Here is a 19,410-nt window from a genome sequence, read left to right as displayed (position 1 = left end):
CAAAAACTGTGATCACACCCAGCCCTTTCCTCTATGCCCTGCCCAATTTCTCCCAAGTCCCCTAAAGGAAGAGAGCAGTAGGTCAAACTTGTTTATTCATTCATTCCATGAACATTTCTCTCTCCTAAGGGGTCTTTGTTTCCAGCAAGGGAGTGAGTCTTGCCTTTCCCGCAGCACCAATTTTTCCACAGCGAAGGGGCCCCCTAGTTGCCTAGCTCAGCAAGACCACATCACCATTGAAGGGAAAGGACCAGGCTCCGCAGAAAGCGCCTCAGACCCGCATTCAGACAAGGCAGTGCCTTTGCCGGGGGCGGCGGTGGTGGGATAAGAGAAGCAACGTGTCAGCGAATGGAAAACTGGGGACTCCCAAACGGCCTTAGGAACGCCGGGCTCCCCACTGGGGCCTCTTTCTAAGGGGTCTGGCTTGCTGGCCAAAAGCTAGCCTTTCCGCTAGTCCAGTTTTCCATGGCCGTACAAAAAGCACATCCCGAAAAGGAGCTGCTCGCCGACCTCTGGCTAGTTTTGAAGAGTGAAAGCAGGTCTAGGTGGAAAAGAAAGAACAACAAACCATCAGGACAACGTTGCTGCCTTGGCCCAAGTTTGTGAGACAAAACCTCACTGTAAATCACAAAAATAACAATCAAGAAAGTGTTTGGTGGGAGGGTGGTGTCCCCCAAAAGCCTTGATGTGTCCCCCGAAAGCAAGGATTGCTGGTGACTCGGACAGGAGAAAATTTTAAGGAGATGGCTCCTCAAAGACAATCGCATGTGTTGAGCACCAACCCGGGCTGAAAAGGATAGGCAGGGGAAGCATCTGGGGGTCTTTCCAGACTATTTAGAAAGCTGGAGAGAGTGGGCTTGGGCTTTGCGGGAGAGTCTTGGGGGTGCCCGTGGGCGGGGCTGGGCCGCGGGCGCGGGCCGCAGAGGGAGGGGCAGGGAGGCGGGGCCTCTGTCTGGGCGGGTCGGAGGCGGGGCCCAGGTGGTGTTGATACACAAAGAGAAGGCGCCCGGGTGGCCGCGGCCCCGCCCACTGACGCGTCCCCGGGGTGCCGCTATAACCCTCCGCTCGCAGGGCTGCTCCAGAGCCGCGCAACGCCGCCGCCTTAGAACGCCTTTCCAGTACTGCTAGCAGCAGCCCGACCACGCGTTACCGCACGCTCGCGCCTTTCCCTTGACACGGCGGACGCCGGAGGATTGGGGCGGCAATTTGTCTTTTCCTTTTTTATTAAAATTATTTTTCCTGCCTGTTGTTGGATTTGGGGAAATTTTTTGTTTGTTTTTTGTGATTTGTATTTGACTGAGAGAAACCCACTGAAGACGTCTGCGTGAGAACAGAGACCACCGAGGTAACGCGTGCGGGGTGGCGTCTGTGGGGAGGGCGCGGGGCCCGGGCGAGAGTGGGGGAGGGGCTTCCGGGAGGGGCCGCGCGGGAAGGCGGCCGCGGGATCCGTTTCCTTTCGAGGCGGGCGTTGTCGGTTGGGCTAGCCAGCCTTCCATCCTGGCCCGCCGCGCGGGTGTCGCGCCCGCGGCGTGGGCAGGAGAGCGGGCGCTGGGCGGGGGCCGCGTGCCTGCACGGTGCGGAGCCGCATCTTCCCATTAGGGGGAGGGGAGCTAGCCCGGCCCGCGGCTCTGCTGCGGCAAGTCTTGTGACTGATTTGCATTTAATAAAAAAAAAAAATTAAGTCCAGGGAACCAGGAATCTGGGGGCGGCGGAGGTGGGCTTGGGCATGTATTACAGGAGAGGCCAAGATTGGGGAAGACGAGTTGGGAACATTTGACAATCGACGATCGATATTGCATCAGTTTTCTTTCCGGACATAGGAGGGGCTGGGCGGGCGTTAGCACTCGCGGGCCAGCTGCCTGTGGACGGCTGTGCTTGAGGGCACTGGCGCGCGTGTGTAAACAAACCCCCAGCTCCCGGGGCCCGGGCGTTCGCCCCCCTCGAGAGAGGAATAGTGTCGGCCCTTTCCGCCTTCTTCTGGGGAAGGCTGTTTGCGGCAGAGGCATTTCCCCGTGTGGGGACTCCGGGCAGTAAAGGACAGATTACGCAGCATTGCTGTTCCAAATGCTAGAAACGGAAAGCCGTGCGCCTAGGTTGCATGCACACGAGCCAGGGTCGGGGCTGGATGTGTGCCGTGAGTGCCTGTGCACGTTTGGAGCGACTGGGAAAAAGCAAAACAGAACCCCCCTCGCCCCCTCCACTCCGACGAGGGACAATAGAGAGGGTGAAATACTGAAATCTGCCGGAGTAGGGGGCCTCGACGACCGTAGCACAGCGGTGGCATCATCTTTGTTCTCCGCTGCTTCGCCGTCTGTACTTTTCCGCCCCTCGGCGCGCCCCCGCCCCTCGCGCGCGGCTAGTACTTTTCCACTCGCCTGGCCTGGGATGAATCAGCCGCGCTGCGCCTCCCTGCGGCGTCACGTGACCGCGGCGGGCGGGCGCTGCGGTCCTGACGCGCCGCCTCTACTTTCGCAGGCCGACTCGCGGACCGGTGCACCCACCGCCAAGGACAAAACGAGCCCAGCGCTACTAGCTGCACCCGATTCCTCCCAGTGCTTAGCATGAAGAAGGCCGAAATGGGACGGTTCAGTATTTCCCCGGATGAAGACAGCAGCAGCTACAGTTCCAACAGCGACTTCAACTACTCCTACCCCACCAAGCAAGCTGCTCTGAAAAGGTGGGAGAAGTTGTGACACTTTTGAAAAAACGGCCTGCATGGGTTGGGTTCGGGGAGTTGCCTAGGACTCTGCTTCCATTGCTTTAATTTGCTATAGCATTTAGAGAAGGTGCGTAATCTCTGAAAGAGTATCCGATTATCTTGTTGTAATGACAAGATAGCTGGTGTGAAAGTCAACTCCTAGTTAATATTTATACATTTAAGTAAAGATGTATCAGAACTATGCTGTTGGGTATTTTATGTTAAAGCAGTCTTGTGTGTAATGATAGACATTTCAATCCAGTTTACAATTATATGTGTCTATATTTTTTGCAGCCATTATGCAGATGTAGATCCTGAAAACCAGAACTTTTTACTTGAATCGAATTTGGGGAAGAAGAAGTATGAAACAGAATTTGTAAGTTAAAAATAGTAATTTGTCTGTCAGTGGCTTTATGGAGTAAAAGAATAGTTTTACTTTTAGAATTCAAATCTAACTTGCCCAAAGCTGGTTTTCTCCATTTAATTATTGTTATATGTTTGGTTATCGTTTTCCCTCTATGTAGCATCCAGGTACTACTTCCTTTGGAATGTCAGTATTTAATCTGAGCAATGCGATTGTGGGCAGTGGAATCCTTGGGCTTTCTTATGCCATGGCTAATACTGGAATTGCTCTTTTTATGTAAGTATGTGTAAGTAGTGAGTCTGCCATGCAGGGCAGTTACTATGGTAAAACATATTTTGGCTCCAGAAACTGAATTTACAGTTGGAGTAGCTGACTCAAAAATTACTTGCTTAAAATTAAAAGTATGAGAAACCCCAAAAATCTCTTTATTCTACTACATACTGCACAATATCAAGAAAGCCAACTAGAAAAAAATAGGGCAGTCCTTAAAACTGACAAATTAAGCCAGAAGTCTTCTAAGTTAGTGGGAATAGTTAAAACAAAATTGTAACAGATGGTAGATATTGAAAAAGAACTATGGCTAAATCCAGGGTAGGTATAAATTTTGTTTTGGCGAATCAGAAGCTGAAAATCCTAATCTCCAAATCATTTTGATAAATCGACACAGTTCTTAAGGACCTGTGGCCCCTTATGTGAATAAGGAAAAGAAAATTTCTTTAAACATACAAGGTGTGGTGGTATTTACCCAGCCTGGAACATGTTTGTTTTAAGACGAGGGAGTCATAATTTTCTGGACCCTGAAAAGCAATCCATACATGTTTTTTTAATGTTTGCTTTTGTCAGCCCTGTTTGGTTGCCACATGTTGTGGCAAAAAATGAATATTGTAGTAAGTACTTGTTTTTAAATGGTTCCCCCCACAGTTGCACAGTTAGACTTAATTACTCCTGTGCTTTCCAGCATAAATACGTGGATAGACTCTTGGAGGTACAGAAGACTTCAGAGCAGTGGTTCTTAGCCATTTTTGCGTCACTGACTCTTGGAGAATATGAAGGAAAAATGTGAATGTTATTTCCAGGGAAAAAGCACAAAACAAAAATACATACAATCTTAAGCATATATCTTTCAGTGATGTTTGTGTCATAGCCCTTAAGTTTAAGTACCCGTGGACCCCTGGCTAAGGCAATTTCTGTGGAGGATTGTGTAACTTAATAGTTTCATTGTACAGATAAGGAAACCATACGTATATAGCATGGAATTGTCCCTTTGTGACAGATGTGTTTTACTTAGCTGACTGGTGCCTTCTACTCAAGTTATTTTCTCCAGCATGATAGAATGTTCATGAAAAGAAAAGCAGACCTTTGCAAATCTCTGCTTTGTGAAATTCCACACTGAGGTTAAGCCTGGCTTTGAGTACTAGACGCTAGGATTCACTCTGGCTTGCTTCAATTAGGATGAGGCTTTTTGAGAGAACTCTTACTAAGGTGAAGAACCAGCGATTTACGTAGAATCCTAGAATCTCAGGAGTTTTTAGTGGAGAACCTGAATGGCATCACTGTTGAATATTTGAAATCCTTGTTAGCACTTGGTATAAAAACTGGAGGCAGTTTTAAAGTGCAGCCAGTGTAGTCAAAGTAAGAATTTAAATGATACTAAATGGCACCTCTGTTTCATAAGTGAAGGTCAAATTCTGATGTAATCCTTGTACTCTTGGAATTATACTTTAATAGGTGCTTATATCATTGATTTACCATTTTACTTAATGGCTAAATAATAAGATTGCTAAAGTGTGATTTTATTCATCAGTATTTACTTTATATTTAGAGGTATAGAGGAAAATGGGCCAAAAACCACATGGCTGCCACGGTCCACTTCAACAACTCTGTAGCTAACCTTTTTAAGTAGAATCAATCTGAAGGTTGAAAGTGACCTCAAAGGTTATAAAGTCTATTCATCCCTCGTCATTTCAGTATAAGACATGGAAGGACTTAATTTGGTTTGTTTTTAAACCAACATCTTTTCTCCAGTTAGAAGTGAGGTTGATAGTGCTACCTCAGACTAGGCCCTGTAAAACTTCTGGCATTTAGAATGGTAGTGTGAAGCCACTTTCTCTGTTTAACTAATAGACATCAGTTTCTTTGTCAGCACCTTACATGGTACTGGGTGCAGTTTGTTCATACGGAATCAAAAAACATGCAACTCTTCTCCTTTGCACGGTTTTCTATGAGTTTCCCTGTTTTGTTATTTAATTTCTTTAAAAAATTAGTCTGTATCTCTGGGCTCTCCTAGGTGGAAGGAAAGTAAAGCTGGAATGAGGAAGAACCCTTACCCTAAAGGAAAATTAGGTGACATTAGGGTCCCTTTAGTCACTCTATGTTACCTTATTTATTTATTTTTTTTCTGTTGCTCAATCCAAGTGAAAGGGTCAAGGGAGGAAAGGCTTAGAGACAGTCAAGCTGATAGCCTACTTGTTCTAGCACAGACATTGTTTAACTGTGACAATACTGGGCCTGTATTCCTCACCATGGGGTGCAATGTAGTATGTCATCACAATGGTTAGTTCTCTGATTTGTGCCCAGTTGTTAGTAAAGCTTGTAGTGCCTCTTAAAATGTTAGTATCATGTTAGTGTCATTTCCCCCTTACCATTCTTTTCCTTTTCCTTTTTTTTTTTTTTTTTTTTTTTTAGAAAAAAAAAAAGACAGTATTTCATTTTGTCCTCCAGGCTGAGTGCAGTGGCAAACTGCTGGGCTCAAGTGATCCCCCCACCTCAGCCTGAGTAGCTGAGACTATAGGTATACACCACCACAGCTGGCTTTTTGTTTTTCCTTCGGTAGAGATGGGGCTTCCCTATGTTATGTTGTCCAAGCTGATCTCGAACTCCTGGCCTCAAGCGGTCATCCTGCCCCAGCCTCCTAGAGTGCTGGGATTAACAGGCATAAGCCACTGCACCTGGCCTCTCATTCCTGTTTTTGTGTATACGGTCCATGTGGTCTTAAAACCTTTCCTGAACGTGTCTCAGTTGAATTTCACAAGAACCTTGTGGGCTGGGTTTAGTGGCGGATATTACTAATATTTTACAGATAAAGGGAACTATTGAAATGCAGAAAGGTGGCAAGCATACAGCTCATTATTGTGGTGCCAGAATCAAAATACAAGTTTCAAACTCCACCACTGGGAAGTTGAGCTTTCCAGTGTCTCATGCTGTGTTTGGCTCAGTGGGTAGACATCCTTGTTCCTAACCAATGCTGTAGAACTATCACCTGAGAAATGATGCAAGTTTTTACTGCCAGGCAAGAGACAGTGTTGACATTCCAGTTAGTAGGAGAGGAAATGCCAGTTCTTCAGGGCATTTTGACACAAATAGGACAAGTTACACACATAATGTTAAACAACCAGAAAGAGTTGTCTTTAAATATAGCCATGCTTATTTATAACCCTGTGCCTTTTCCTTCTCTCATCAGAATTCTCTTGACATTTGTGTCAATATTTTCCCTGTATTCTGTTCATCTCCTTTTGAAGACTGCCAATGAAGGAGGTATGATAGCATTCTTGATTTTTCTAAAACAATGTATACCTATCATGATTTTATTTCTCTTTTAAAATCCTTGGCTTCATGCTTCTGTCTTCAAATTGTAGGGTCTTTATTATATGAACAATTGGGATATAAGGCATTTGGATTAGTTGGAAAGCTTGCAGCATCTGGATCAATTACAATGCAGAACATTGGAGGTAAGAATTTTTCAAAAGATTATTTGGGTAGACTTTATGCTCGTTGTGTAGCACAGAGTGGTGACACATGCGTTTTAGTGTCACGTGCCACGTTTTGCACTTGTAATGGTATAATTTTGTTTTCCTCCAGCTATGTCAAGCTACCTCTTCATAGTGAAATATGAGTTGCCTTTGGTGATCCAGGCATTAACGAACATTGAAGATAAAACTGGGTAGGTGCTAAGTAAGGTTACTCATAAGAAACAATTATAGTCAAAAGTGGTTAGATATATTTTTATCAAAGTTATATACAAAATGATTATTAGTTAGTTATCCATAAATGTTCCTTTTGAAACTGACCAAGAAGGCCCCCCATCCCCATAAACTGATTCGAACTTTGGAGAAGGAAAGGCCAAAAGATAGTAGCTAGCCCTACAATTTTGGATATCTTAATTTCTAAAACAGGTTTTCTAGAACTTGCTTTCTGTCTTTATGTTCATACTTAAAGAAGTTATAGCTGTTATTAATATATATCCTAAGTGAGGACTGAAGTTTTGAATTACATTAAAAATTAATCCATCTTATTTTTGTAAGTTTGGAATTCTTAAGACTTAATCTGTTCAATGCAAAATACAGGTTGGACATCCCTAATCTGAAATCCAAAACTTTTTGAGTGCCAACATGACGCTACAAGTGGAAAATCCATACCTGATCTCGTGACAGGTGTGCAAAATTAATTAAAATACTGTATAAAATCACCTTTAGGCTATGGGTTTAAGAAGGTGTATAGGAAACATAAGTGTATTTTGTGTTTAGACTTTAGTCCCATCTCCACGATACTTCAAATATGTATATGCAGATACTCCAAAGTCCAGTACACTTTGGTCCCAAGCATTTTGAATAAGGGATACTCAACATGTGCCAGAAAATGTTTGGGCATGCTATAGAAACCATTTTCTTCTAGCAAAGTTACTCATCCCAGTGAACTCACAGGTATTTATCTAAAGTAAACATGGGGAAGGATAATTTACTTCCCACCCTACGTGCAGCTCATTACGTCAAAATAGAGAAGTGCTGTTATCTCAGATGTGGCTTTAGAAATTTAATTTTTTAAGCTGATCCGTAAGTGTTAGTGTTCTGCGGAGTACTTACTGCTGAAGTGAACAGAATTCATGAGGCAATTAGAATTTGAAAATAGTGATTTAGAAGAGAGTGCAATTCATGATTTACCTAAAAAGAAAAAGGCTTAGAGGACATACATAATGTTTTCTAAAGTTCAAAAGGGATATTTTTGGCTGTCTTTGGAGTTAAAGGTGGGTCAAGATGTCACAACATACTGATAACCTGGTTTGGGGGACTGAGTTTTATAATTTTTTATGGGGGAGGCAGTTTGCCTGTGCATTTTATGAAAACGTTTCCTTATTGAAATTAATAATATTTGCTAACACATCTGGAAAAAAACTTGTTTTAAAATTTTTTAGTTTCCAGCATTAGAAATTACATGCTAAAGCCGTACCAAAGTTGGTGTACAATTTTTCTGAAAGTGCTTAAAGATAAGATTACTGGCTTAACAAACAAGCTTTGTTCCCTGCATTAGTATCAAGTCTTTGGGAAGTATTTTGTGTTATGAATCAGCTGGCAGCCTTCCCAGAGCAAGTAGTGGGACAAAAGTTACACTGTTTTATACCCACCTTCTAACCTGAGTAAATATTCATCTAGCACACAAAGTTAAAAAGTTATTCCTATCTTGAACAAGGGAAACTTTTTCCAAACATGTCTTTTCTGTGTGTTTGTTTTCATGGTATTTCTATAAAATGAGTCCTCTTAGAAGATGTGTGTATTCTTCTGAGGATATTTGTGACTGTTTTGACCTTGTTTCTGTTTTCTTTAGATTGTGGTATCTGAACGGGAACTATTTGGTTCTGTTGGTGTCATTGGTGGTCATTCTTCCTTTGTCGCTGTTTAGAAATTTAGGTGAGCAAACTCATCTCTAAAGAGAATTGAAATGAGCCTCTCACCAGTTAGTTGGGCTTTCTCTGAATAGAAATTAATAAGAATGAGAAAGCCCTAGAAAGTAGAAACGTATATCTTTGGGACTTACAGCATGCAAAATTTAGGAGCAATTGATACTATATGTTGTGCTTTGTAAGAAATAATGCAAATGATAGTTTTTATTACCTTGGGTTATGACAAGTATATTTAAATAATTCTATATTTTAGTATCATAAGAATTAGAAATTTAGTGCTGTACCCATATTTTAGTGCCTAAAGTCTTCCCAGCAGAATTGAGTTATTCAATGGGAAAAAAATATTTGCCTTAAATCTGTTTCATTAAACTAATACTGATTCCTGCCACCCCCCCTTATAGGATATTTGGGATATACCAGTGGCCTTTCCTTGTTGTGTATGGTGTTCTTTCTGATTGTGGTGGGTATGATTTTTTTTAGAAAAAATTTTTTATAAGCCCTGCCATGTCACTTAGTTTAACACATGCAAAATAATATATTTTTAGGTCATTTGCAAGAAATTTCAGGTTCCGTGTCCTGTGGAAGCTGCTTTGATAATTAACGAAACAATAAACACCACCTTAACACAGCCAACAGCTCTTGTACCTGATTTGTCACATAATGTGACTGAAAATGACGCTTGCAGACCTCACTATTTTATTTTCAACTCACAGGTAACTAAATATGCTTATTTTCTCAAAAGAAGAGTTTAGGGAAGAAAAGAGGGAAGCTATTCACTCCCAGGGTAGAGGGAGGAGGAGAATAGGTGCTTTTTAGAAAACATGTAGATTAGCTAATTATTGAGGACTGTGAAGAAAGTTTTGGTTTACATCTGAAAATAGATTGAGAATTGAGATAATCATGGTGCTAATAATTGACACATTCAGAAGTGAGGATATTGATCATACTTCATGAACAGATTAGAAGAATGGAAGCTAATTACACAAAGGAGACTGAGGCTTTGATTCTAAGATTGTTTACATAAAATATATGCTGCAGAAATGTGACAGCATGAGTTCGTTATATCTTTTACGTTTTCTTTCAGACTGTCTATGCTGTGCCAATTCTGATCTTTTCATTTGTCTGCCATCCTGCTGTTCTTCCCATCTATGAAGAACTGAAAGAGTGAGTATTTCATTTTTATATAAATTTGAGAAAATATTAGACAACTGCTGTAACTGCTGCTGAAATGTATATTTGAATTTTCTTTTGAATTACATAGCCGCAGCCGTAGAAGAATGATGAATGTGTCCAAGATTTCATTTTTTGCTATGTTTCTCATGTATCTGCTTGCCGCCCTCTTTGGATACCTAACATTTTACGGTAAATAATGCCTCCTTTACCAAAAAAACAAACAAACAAAAAAAAACAAAAAAACGCTTATTGAAATGAAGCTGCTAGTTTTCTATGTATAGTTCCATCACTTTAAAAATAGTCTGTTTTAATATATTTCATATTTGTGATGAGAAATTAAATTTAGAGCTTAGAATTTTCTGTAGTGTATTTAATCAGTAATTTCTAGAATCCAGGTTTGAAAATTTCATTAATCATTTGATGGCATATTTGTATGATACACCAGCCTTTGAGTTCATCTTGCCTGTCTCCTCTCCCATCACCTTCAGACTATATAACACAAACACAAATTGGAAGCCAAGCCAGGAGATTTAGCTGCTTAACTCCTGTTGTTTTTAATGGGAGTCATGTAGCTAAATCTCAATGTGGTATTTAGAAAAATTTTCCTTCAATGTTACTTTAATTGCATTAACCATAATTCCAAACAAATCTTATTAGCCTCTTAGTTTATAGTCATTTTGTGAGTAGCTAAATAACTGGTGCACATTTTACTGTTAAATTTTCTACTTGGTGTCCAATGAAAACAGCCACTCAAAGTTTTTTTGGTCTTTCCCTGTAGAACATGTTGAGTCAGAATTGCTTCATACCTACTCTTCTATCTTGGGAACTGATATTCTTCTTCTCATTGTCCGTCTGGCTGTGTTAATGGCTGTGACCCTGACAGTACCAGTAGTTATTTTCCCAGTAAGTAATCACTTGCTCTGCTTTCAGTAGGAAGGAGTTTTTAAACATGGGAATATTTGTGAGATTTTCATCTTCTGGAAGAAGGGAAACACCAGTAGAACAATACTAAGTTGGTGGTGGTTTTGAAGGGGCTTTTTAAAAATACAGTGTATATTTTCAAAATATCCTGGGGACATTTTTTTCACCATAAGATATAAAATGATCTTTAAGTGTTCAGATGTTCAGGAAACAGCAGAGAAAGAGGCACGGTTTTATTCAGAAATAGTTACTATTTTGGATAGATTCCTTGTTACTCGGGCATTCTTTTCATTCATTGAAGCTGGATTTTTAAATTTTATATTGCTGCTATTTTTTAAATACATTTTATTTATTTTTTTTGCAGATCCGGAGTTCTGTAACTCACTTGTTGTGTGCATCAAAAGATTTCAGTTGGTGGCGTCATAGTCTCATTACAGTGTCTATCTTGGCATTTACCAATTTACTTGTCATCTTCGTCCCAACTATTAGGGATATCTTTGGTTTTATTGGTAAGTTTTAGAAAGTATCCAAGTTGATTCAAACATCAGGGGTTTTAAGATTTAAAGAATGAATGACAAGTGGTTCATTGAATCCTCAAGAAACATAAATGTTCTTTTACAGGTGCATCTGCAGCTTCTATGTTGATTTTTATTCTTCCTTCTGCCTTCTATATCAAGTTGGTGAAGAAAGAACCTATGAAATCTGTACAAAAGATTGGGGTGAGTGAAAGATTATGACCATAGAAACAGTAATAATATCATAAATTTCCCCAACTGATTTTAATTTTATTCTAGCTGTAATTTGTTGTGGTTTCACTTTTAAGTTTCCAGTAAACATTTCTGTAATGGTATACTTCACAGATGGAAGATTGCAGAGGGAAGGGGAAAGATAGTTTGCCATCTAATAAATACAAGTTAATTGCAATAAAGTTATTAGATACTTTGGAGATAGGAATAGGGATGAAGACTAGTGTGAGATACTCAGCTTTCAACATTTGTTCAACCAGTTTTCACTGGACTGCCTACAGTGTGACAGGCACTTAAATGGGCATTGAATATATAAAAGAGAAGGAAGGGCTCTTTAGTTGCATGAGACTGACCATCTTCAGAGCGAAGCTCTCAGGGAGGCCATCTCTTCATAGTGTTTACTATTATGTATCTACTCTAAAGTGTAGTACCAGTTGGTGACAGAGAATGATGTGCTAACCACAAATGATGTGGTTCCTAGTACCAGAATCCTGGTGGTGATACTTAGGAAAAAGACTGCTTTTTAGTCATTATTTTCCACCTCCATTCTGCTCTGATTAAAGTACTAGAATTGTTTATAAACCAACAACTGTCATCTTGTTTTACTTTAAATTACACAGTGGCAGTATTGAAGGGTAGGATTTAGGAATTAACTTAGTATTTCCTGGAAAGACCTCTGGCTTTGACTTTTGCTGCATTTTAGGATGATTTGGGTTTGATTTTGTGACTTTACTTTTGCTCTAAAAAATTGCAAAAAAATCCAGTCCAGTTCTATATGAAGCAGTTTGTTTAGCAAGAAAATTCCCTTTTCACTTGAGACCAAGGAATGAAAAAGTGAAAAAGTTCAGAAGGCGTCAAAGGTAGTTATTTTGTCCTGCAGATAACATACTGAGCACTTAGGAGTTTATATTTAGAAGTTAAATATTCATTCTATAGATTATGATATAGTAGATAGACTTTAGTAATTAAAGCACATTTCAAAAAGTAGAAAAAGAAATGTTTAGCATATATGTTTTATTACTTGCTGATCAATTTTCTCTGTGCTCTTTGCAGGCTTTGTTCTTCCTGTTAAGTGGCGTACTGGTGATGACCGGAAGCATGGCCTTGATTGTCTTGGATTGGGTACACAATGCACCTGGAGGTGGCCATTAAGTGGCACCACTCAAACTCAAACTCAGTCCATCTGATGCCAGTGTTGAGTAAACTCAACTACTATGAAATTTCACCTAATGTTTTCAGTTTCACTTCCTTTTGAAGTGCAGATTCCTCGCTGGTTCTTCTGAGTGCAGAATAAGTGAACTTTTTTTTTTTTTTTTTTTTAAGAAACTTATCTGTATGTTAGAAATGGATATGAACAACAAAACCACGAGTCTCGGGTTAAGGGAAGTGACAATTTTATTCCATTCCAGAGAATGGACGAACTCTTAACTTTTATCAAGCCACATGCTTGGCTGTGTCATTGTTTAACTTGGATATTTTATGATTTTACTTGAATGTGCCTAATGGAACCATTTGATGTGAGAAACAATTCTTTTTAATTTACAGCAAAGTATTGAATAACCATTGACAAAACACTATTATTTTTTTGTACCAAAAATACTTAAAGACCTCAGAAGCACTCTTTTACTTTTAAGAAATTGCTTTTTTTGAACTTTATTCAGAAGCAGTTATCAATAAATTCCGTAAAATAATGTCATTGGTATTTAAAAATGAATATTAGTATAATGAAATAATTTGCCTTTTTGTAGGCATAATAAGCCAAATACTTTTTTACCCAAAATAATTTTTAGAGAAAATGATGTAATGAAAAATTGTACCATGAATTAGGAGCATAGTTTTTTCCATTTAAATGTCACCATTACTTAAAAGATGATTGATTGATTATTGCTATACTAAATCAGATGAACTCTGTTCATCACTTTTCTTCTCTGTTCCCAAACAATTTGGTTCATTCAGACTGAAATATTTGTGTCTTCAACTTATTAGAATGGAAGATAATGCAGATATTTCTGTGGGAAATAAAATAACTAATTTTGAGGTACCAAATAGTGCAATTGGGTAAAACAGGGTTTATTCAGTTGCATCTGTCTCCAGTGTTGTATTGACAGCTCTGGGTCTTTTTTTGGGCCAGCCCTTTTTTGACATTGCTTCCAGCAGTGGAAAATGGGCATTTGATGGCAGTAGGCCAAAATTATTGTGTCCAGAGAGTACACTTTTTCAAAATGCTCACCTACTGGAAGTGTGAATTACTTGACAATGTATGGCTTAGTTGTGTTCATGTTTTGTCTACAGTAGAGGTCTAATCCACAGGTTACACCTATGTTTGGTATGATATAAGTTCTTTTTGCGTAGGCCACTGGGTTTCTCATGCAGTAAGCTTTATAAAAACTCATTTGCACTGGACTGTCATCTCATTCTTGTACAACGTAGAATTGTTTACATCCAACAAATGGTTAGCTAGGGAAAACAGTGCAAACTGAGTGTTAGTAATCATTTTGGTCCAACTGCATGTCAACCCTTCCATTTCAATCCCGGTTAGAAGTGAAAATAATTACTTTGAAACTTGGCTTTAAGAGCACATTTATCGTACGTCACAGTGTATGGTGAATGTATTATTAAATAATGTGGTACTTTGCTCATCAGGCATAATATCTAAAATATAATATACATAATTCCATTAAGTGGTTGAGGGAAGCAAATAATGGAATTGTCAATTGGTCATCTGGCTGTAAGGTTTGCCCTTGACCTAAAAATGTTGTTTGGGGCAAGGGCCAGAAATGTGGCAGACATGGTTTTTGTTACGCATTCTTGTATTATATGTGACTAAATTTACGAACAAGATACATGTGTAATTAAAGACCCTTATGGAACTGGAAGACGTTTTGTAGTGCTACATTGGGTGAAACTGTTGGTCCATTTTTGTCTGTTTCTATGAAGATAAAATAATTGGGGACCATCTAGAAATAGAAAGGCAGTGGGAAGACAGATTCTACAGCACTGCTTTCATTTAATTGGGCTTTAGGCACTCCATTCGAATGCAGAACCTCACCTCTAGTTGAGACCAAGAATTGGCAAATTTGCATGAGCTCCTGGAAAGAGTTGCTGACTTTGTATCTAAGACCTGCCAGGGAATACCAAGAGTTGTTTCTACAGACTTTTTTTTTTTTTTTGTATGGGAGAAGACACTGTGGCAACCAGGAAGGAATGGAAAAAAAATTCTTTATTCTCTACAGCAAATTAATGTGAGGAAGCTCCTCCAATCCTCTGGCTATTTGAGGTTCAAAATCAACTGCCTAGGGAAAATTCCAATGCATGATTCTCTTGGAGCTATCTTGTCTGCCTTGAGGTTCCTAAACAATGAATTCCCATTAATGAGCAGTCTTCAGTATTAAAACCACTGTCTTGTCACCTCATTTTGCATTACTGTCTTCCATGGATGTTTCAGTTATAACTGTAATGTTATTTATAGAACAACATTAATCCATTAAAGCTAACCTATTTTTCAATATTTATGATAATCTATGTACATATATTGTCTGTCCATATGTATTTGTAAATAGGTTGTATATAATGTCAGGTTTGGGTCTTGGGTTCAAGTGTATATATTCCTGTAAGTTTCTTAACTGCATTTTGATGAGTTCACATTATGTAACTATAAGAATTGTCCCAAAAGTACCTGTACAGAAAATTGAATATTGAAAAATTGACAAGTTGTATACAAACACTAAAAAAAACTTGTTTAAATTGTATTTGCAATAAACAACATCAAATTTTTTCATGAAATCTTGGTGCAAATTCAGATCTCTTATTTAAAATTTAAGGAATAAATTTTCAAAATGCAGTAATCAAAATGTGATCTAGTGTAATGAAATAAAATGTAATCTAGTGTAATGGAAGACCTTTGAGAACCTGGGTGTATTAACTTTGTGTATATAGTGTAAATATCCCCACTGTACTGTTAGAGGCCAACAATTCTAGTATGGCTTGTTGGCAAAGAGTGCTACACCGTTTCAATGAAACAATGTATGTTTGTTTTAACTGAACTAAAATAAATACATGCTTAATCCTGAGTAGCAGTGTTTTTTGTTTGGTTTTTTTTTTCAGGTAATGGGATAGGCAGTGTCTAATGCAAATTGCATTGTAACTGCAGTACCTAGCACCTAGTAGGTGTCCATATGTTTGTGAAGAAGAAAAGAATGGTCAGGAAAAAAAAGTTTAGGTTCCCAGAGATTCTAAGTTTCCAAAGTGAGAAGGAATGGAAAGTCTTAGAGAGTTGGGGGAAGATGCTAAAATGCATCTTAAGGGCCCAGGCTCAGCCCTGCTGATGGAAATAAATAGGCCAATAATGTATCAGAATCAACTGGAGAGCCTTTTAAAACCACAGCTTTCTGAAACGTGCCTAGTTTGTCTTGATTGCAAAGGTCCAGCTGTAGGGTAGCCCAGGATCTGGTTTTTTACTTAAGAGGGCCACTTGGGTGATAATGATGCACGAACTCCAGGAGCAATGAAGTGGCCTGGAAAGAAGTTGGGATATGTTCAGTTTGGTGAAAAAGTCACATGGAAAAGAGGAATTAATGGACAAGCTGATGCATGTAACAGCATGGTTTTACTTGAGCAACAGTGGAAGTGGGAAGGTTACTAAAATACACAAGCTAGTTTAGGTATGGCCTACTGATAAGTCTGAAAAGCTTGAGGCTTGTGAAATGAAATAACCAGAGCTGAAACAGAAAAGACCACACCTTGGGATAGCCAAGTATGCCCGATGGTAGTTCCAAAGTCAGGAAGCATCTCCAAGAAACTTAATATGCAGTTACTAATGATGGTCAAATGAGAAGGATTAGGAAAGGCAGCAGAATTTGCAACAAAAATTGAAGAATGACTTGTGGAATTTTCAAGTATTCATAGGCAAGCTCTAACTGAACACCTACCGTATGCAACTAACATGCTCATTGGACAGAGGGTAGGGTTATGTGTCAGACGAGTTCTAACAAAATCCATACACTTTCAAATGTGCTATTTTTTAGAAAAGATACCAGCTGGTCGTGGTGGCATACCTGTAGTCCTAGCTACTCCAGAGGCTTAGGCAATAGCATTACTTGAGCCCAGGAGCTTGAGACTAATCTGGACAGCATAGTGAAACCCTTTGTCTCAAATAAAATACAAAAAAATTACCAAAGTGAACCAGAATGCAAATTTATTTATCTACAATTAGAAATATACTGGGTTAAGCCAGGTGTGGTGGCTCATGCCTCTAATCCCAGCAATTTAGGAAGCCAAGGAGGGTGGATTGCTGAAGCCCAGGAGTTAAAGACCAGCCTGGGCAACATGGTGAAACCCCATCTCCACAAAAAAAATACAAAAGTCAGCCAGGTGGTATGCACCTGTAGTCCCTGCCACTTGGAAGCCCAGGGAGGTCAAGGCTGCAGTGAGCCGTGACCATGCCACTGCACTCTAGCCTGGGTGACAGAGTAAGACCCTGTAAAAAAAAAAAAAAAAAAAAAAAAAGCGAAGGAAGGAAGGGAGTGAGAAAGGAAAGAAATTGGGTTGACAGGTCCACTGAATATAAAAATACGGTACTCTAACCAGGGAGCTAGCTATTCCAGAGAGATTTCCATTAAGTTTAAGGAATATTCTAGGAACATTTCTAAATAAAGAGCCAGAGCTGTTTGTCTTGACTTAGAAATTTAGAAATACACCTGGACATTTGGCTTAGTCAAATTTCTGATAACAAAAAAATCCATTGAAATTAGTTTAAGAAAGAATGTCCGATGGAGAGAACTCCTTAAGAGACTGGGATGCCTCAGAGAATTAAAAGATAAACAGCTTCCAAAAATCAAAAATTGTCTTTGTTTTAGAGACCTCAATGACAGAAGTGTGTGAAATTTCACTATAGAGCTGTGCAACTAGATTCTGAGCTTCTTGTTTTCAGTTCAATTTCTCAATACAAACAAATCGGCCAGTAATGGGTCAAGATTCCACGCTAATCTCAAATGTAGTTAGATGGGCAGGGTAACACAGTACAAACAGCTGCCAGGACCTACCCATATGGTGGACAGAATAGTTTTCAGAGGAGAGGTACAATGGTCATGCACTAGAAATAGGCTAGAAAACTAGGACCAACTGTCCAGTTTTAACACTGAAAGTCCTGCAGTCCCAGGCAAACTGGGAATGGTTGGTAACCCTAGCTAAGAAGGCAACCCCCAAAATGTTTAATGAAACAGTCCAGAGATATTGATACATTTATTTTCTTTGGATTTCTTTTCTCTAGGCTTCCATGCAGGACACCAACCTTCTTTTATGCCTTTGCCCCAACTCAATGGTTGATAGCTTCCTCAAATCACATGTTTTCTGACTTCCCCACCACAAAAGCTATAAGCTTCATAGGAACAGACATCTGTCTATCTTTTCATCAATTTATCCCCAACACAGCTGGGCGTGGTGGCTCATGCCTCTAATCCCAGCACTTTGGGAGGCCGAGGTGGGCAGATCAAGAGGTCAGGAGATTGAGACCATCCTGGTTAACACAGTGAAACCCCCTCTCTACTAAAAATACAAAAAGTTAGCCGGGCGTGGTGGCAGGCACCTGTAGTCCCAGCTACTCGGGAGGCTGAGGCAGGAGAATGGCATGAACCTAGGAGGTGGAGCTTGCAGTGAGCTGAGATCGTACCACTGCACTCCAGCCTGGGTGACAGAACAAGACTCCGTCTCAAAAACAAACAAACAAACAAAAAAATTATCCCCAACACTCAGAACAGTATCTAGCAAATGGTACACAGGTACTCAGTGTAATTGTTGGAATAAAGGTACCCTTGATTCCTTATAGTTTCTTATAGTATAGTGGAGGTGAGGCTCAAACTTTTAAGCAAGAATTTACTAAATGCTTGCAAGATAAATACTGCATGTGACATGAAATTAGACACTTTGACTTAAAAGATATCACTCACTTACCTTCAACCAGAGGCCCACAACAGGAAGGCTTTCTTAGTTCACCTGTGATCGGCCTCCAGATGGCAAAGCCATCTTTAACCTCTACCACATAAGTGATTTTGTGGCAGTGAAATCCTTTTTTCAAATTCTAGCCAGATTTGGTTCTCCTGTACATATTGTGAGGAAAGAGTTAACACAGCAAGTCTGGTGGCTCCCTCCTATGTCGTCAAGGGAACCATGAGTGACCCTTGACTAACTCCTGGGAATGTGGCCCTCAGAAGGTTCTTTATGTTAGTGACTGATGATTTTGTTATATTCACCTGGAGCAATGGACCATGCTGAACTGGTTTGTCAGTTTGCTTTGCACAAACACGAAGGTTAATCATGTGCACCTGGTTTCACTGTTGGGTCCTGATTTTGGGTGGCCAAGGATGGTTGCACAGCTGGATATGCCTATGTTAACTAGCACCCCACCCCCTTACCCTTCCAAAAGCATGGATCCCTGAGACTTATTTGGGCTTCCCTGAGCAGAGAAAATCCACACATTTCCTCATAGTTCACTGCTAGAAAAAGAGCACACCTGTGTGATCTTGGACAAGAAAGGTATTAAAGCCTGTGCTGGACCTCTCTAGACTCCACTGTTGCACATATTTTTCCTGTTACTCTGTATCCTTTCCTGTAATAAATCTTAGCAGTGAGTATTACCTGCTACTGAGTCATGGGAGTCCTGGAGAATCAGCAAATGAAATGTGTGTAGTCTCTGTTTTTTCTCTACACCATCAGTTTAGAAACCTCAGTGCCTCTTGGCTCCTCCAAAAAGAATCTATTCTCAGTAAAAGCTCCAAGCATTATTGTGCAAGTTTTACTAAATAATACTGGGGGTCAGGAGGATTAGATAGCAAAGGAG

General features: G+C 40.0%; 1 protein-coding gene across 2 annotated transcripts; it reads left to right on the top strand.

Moving 5' to 3' along the window:
- Positions 1 to 994: 994 nt before the first annotated feature.
- SLC38A2 (solute carrier family 38 member 2) lies at positions 995 to 15,646 on the top strand. Of its 2 annotated transcripts, XM_002823134.4 has the most exons (16): positions 995 to 1,345; positions 2,476 to 2,677; positions 2,993 to 3,074; positions 3,223 to 3,338; positions 6,523 to 6,596; positions 6,698 to 6,790; positions 6,921 to 7,002; positions 8,661 to 8,743; positions 9,138 to 9,196; positions 9,282 to 9,449; positions 9,821 to 9,900; positions 9,998 to 10,098; positions 10,688 to 10,812; positions 11,195 to 11,339; positions 11,452 to 11,549; positions 12,630 to 15,646. In XM_002823134.4, the coding sequence occupies exons 2-16, from the start codon at positions 2,562 to 2,564 to the stop codon at positions 12,726 to 12,728; spliced, it is 1,521 nt and encodes a 506-aa protein (XP_002823180.1). In that variant the 5' UTR covers positions 995 to 1,345; positions 2,476 to 2,561; the 3' UTR covers positions 12,729 to 15,646. The 2 variants fall into 2 exon arrangements, with proteins under 2 accessions (XP_002823180.1, XP_063568200.1); XM_063712130.1 differs by lacking the exons at positions 995 to 1,345; positions 2,476 to 2,677; positions 3,223 to 3,338.
- The last annotated feature ends 3,764 nt before the right edge of the window (positions 15,647 to 19,410 follow it).

This window comes from Pongo abelii, chromosome 10 (assembly GCF_028885655.2).
Source record: "Pongo abelii isolate AG06213 chromosome 10, NHGRI_mPonAbe1-v2.0_pri, whole genome shotgun sequence".
Classification (NCBI taxonomy): Eukaryota; Metazoa; Chordata; class Mammalia; order Primates; family Hominidae; genus Pongo; species Pongo abelii.
Note: the sequence above shows the minus strand (reverse complement) of the source record. Positions and strands in the feature narration are given on the sequence as shown.

Coding starts and splice junctions, on each gene's coding strand:
- SLC38A2 (XM_002823134.4), top strand. CDS start 2,562: ATGAAGAAGGCCGAAATGGGACGGTTCAGTATTTCCCCGGATGAAGAC. Junction 3,075..3,222: donor AGAAGTATGAAACAGAATTT/GTAAGTTAAAAA, acceptor CCCTCTATGTAG/CATCCAGGTACTACTTCCTT. Junction 9,450..9,820: donor ATTTTATTTTCAACTCACAG/GTAACTAAATAT, acceptor GTTTTCTTTCAG/ACTGTCTATGCTGTGCCAAT.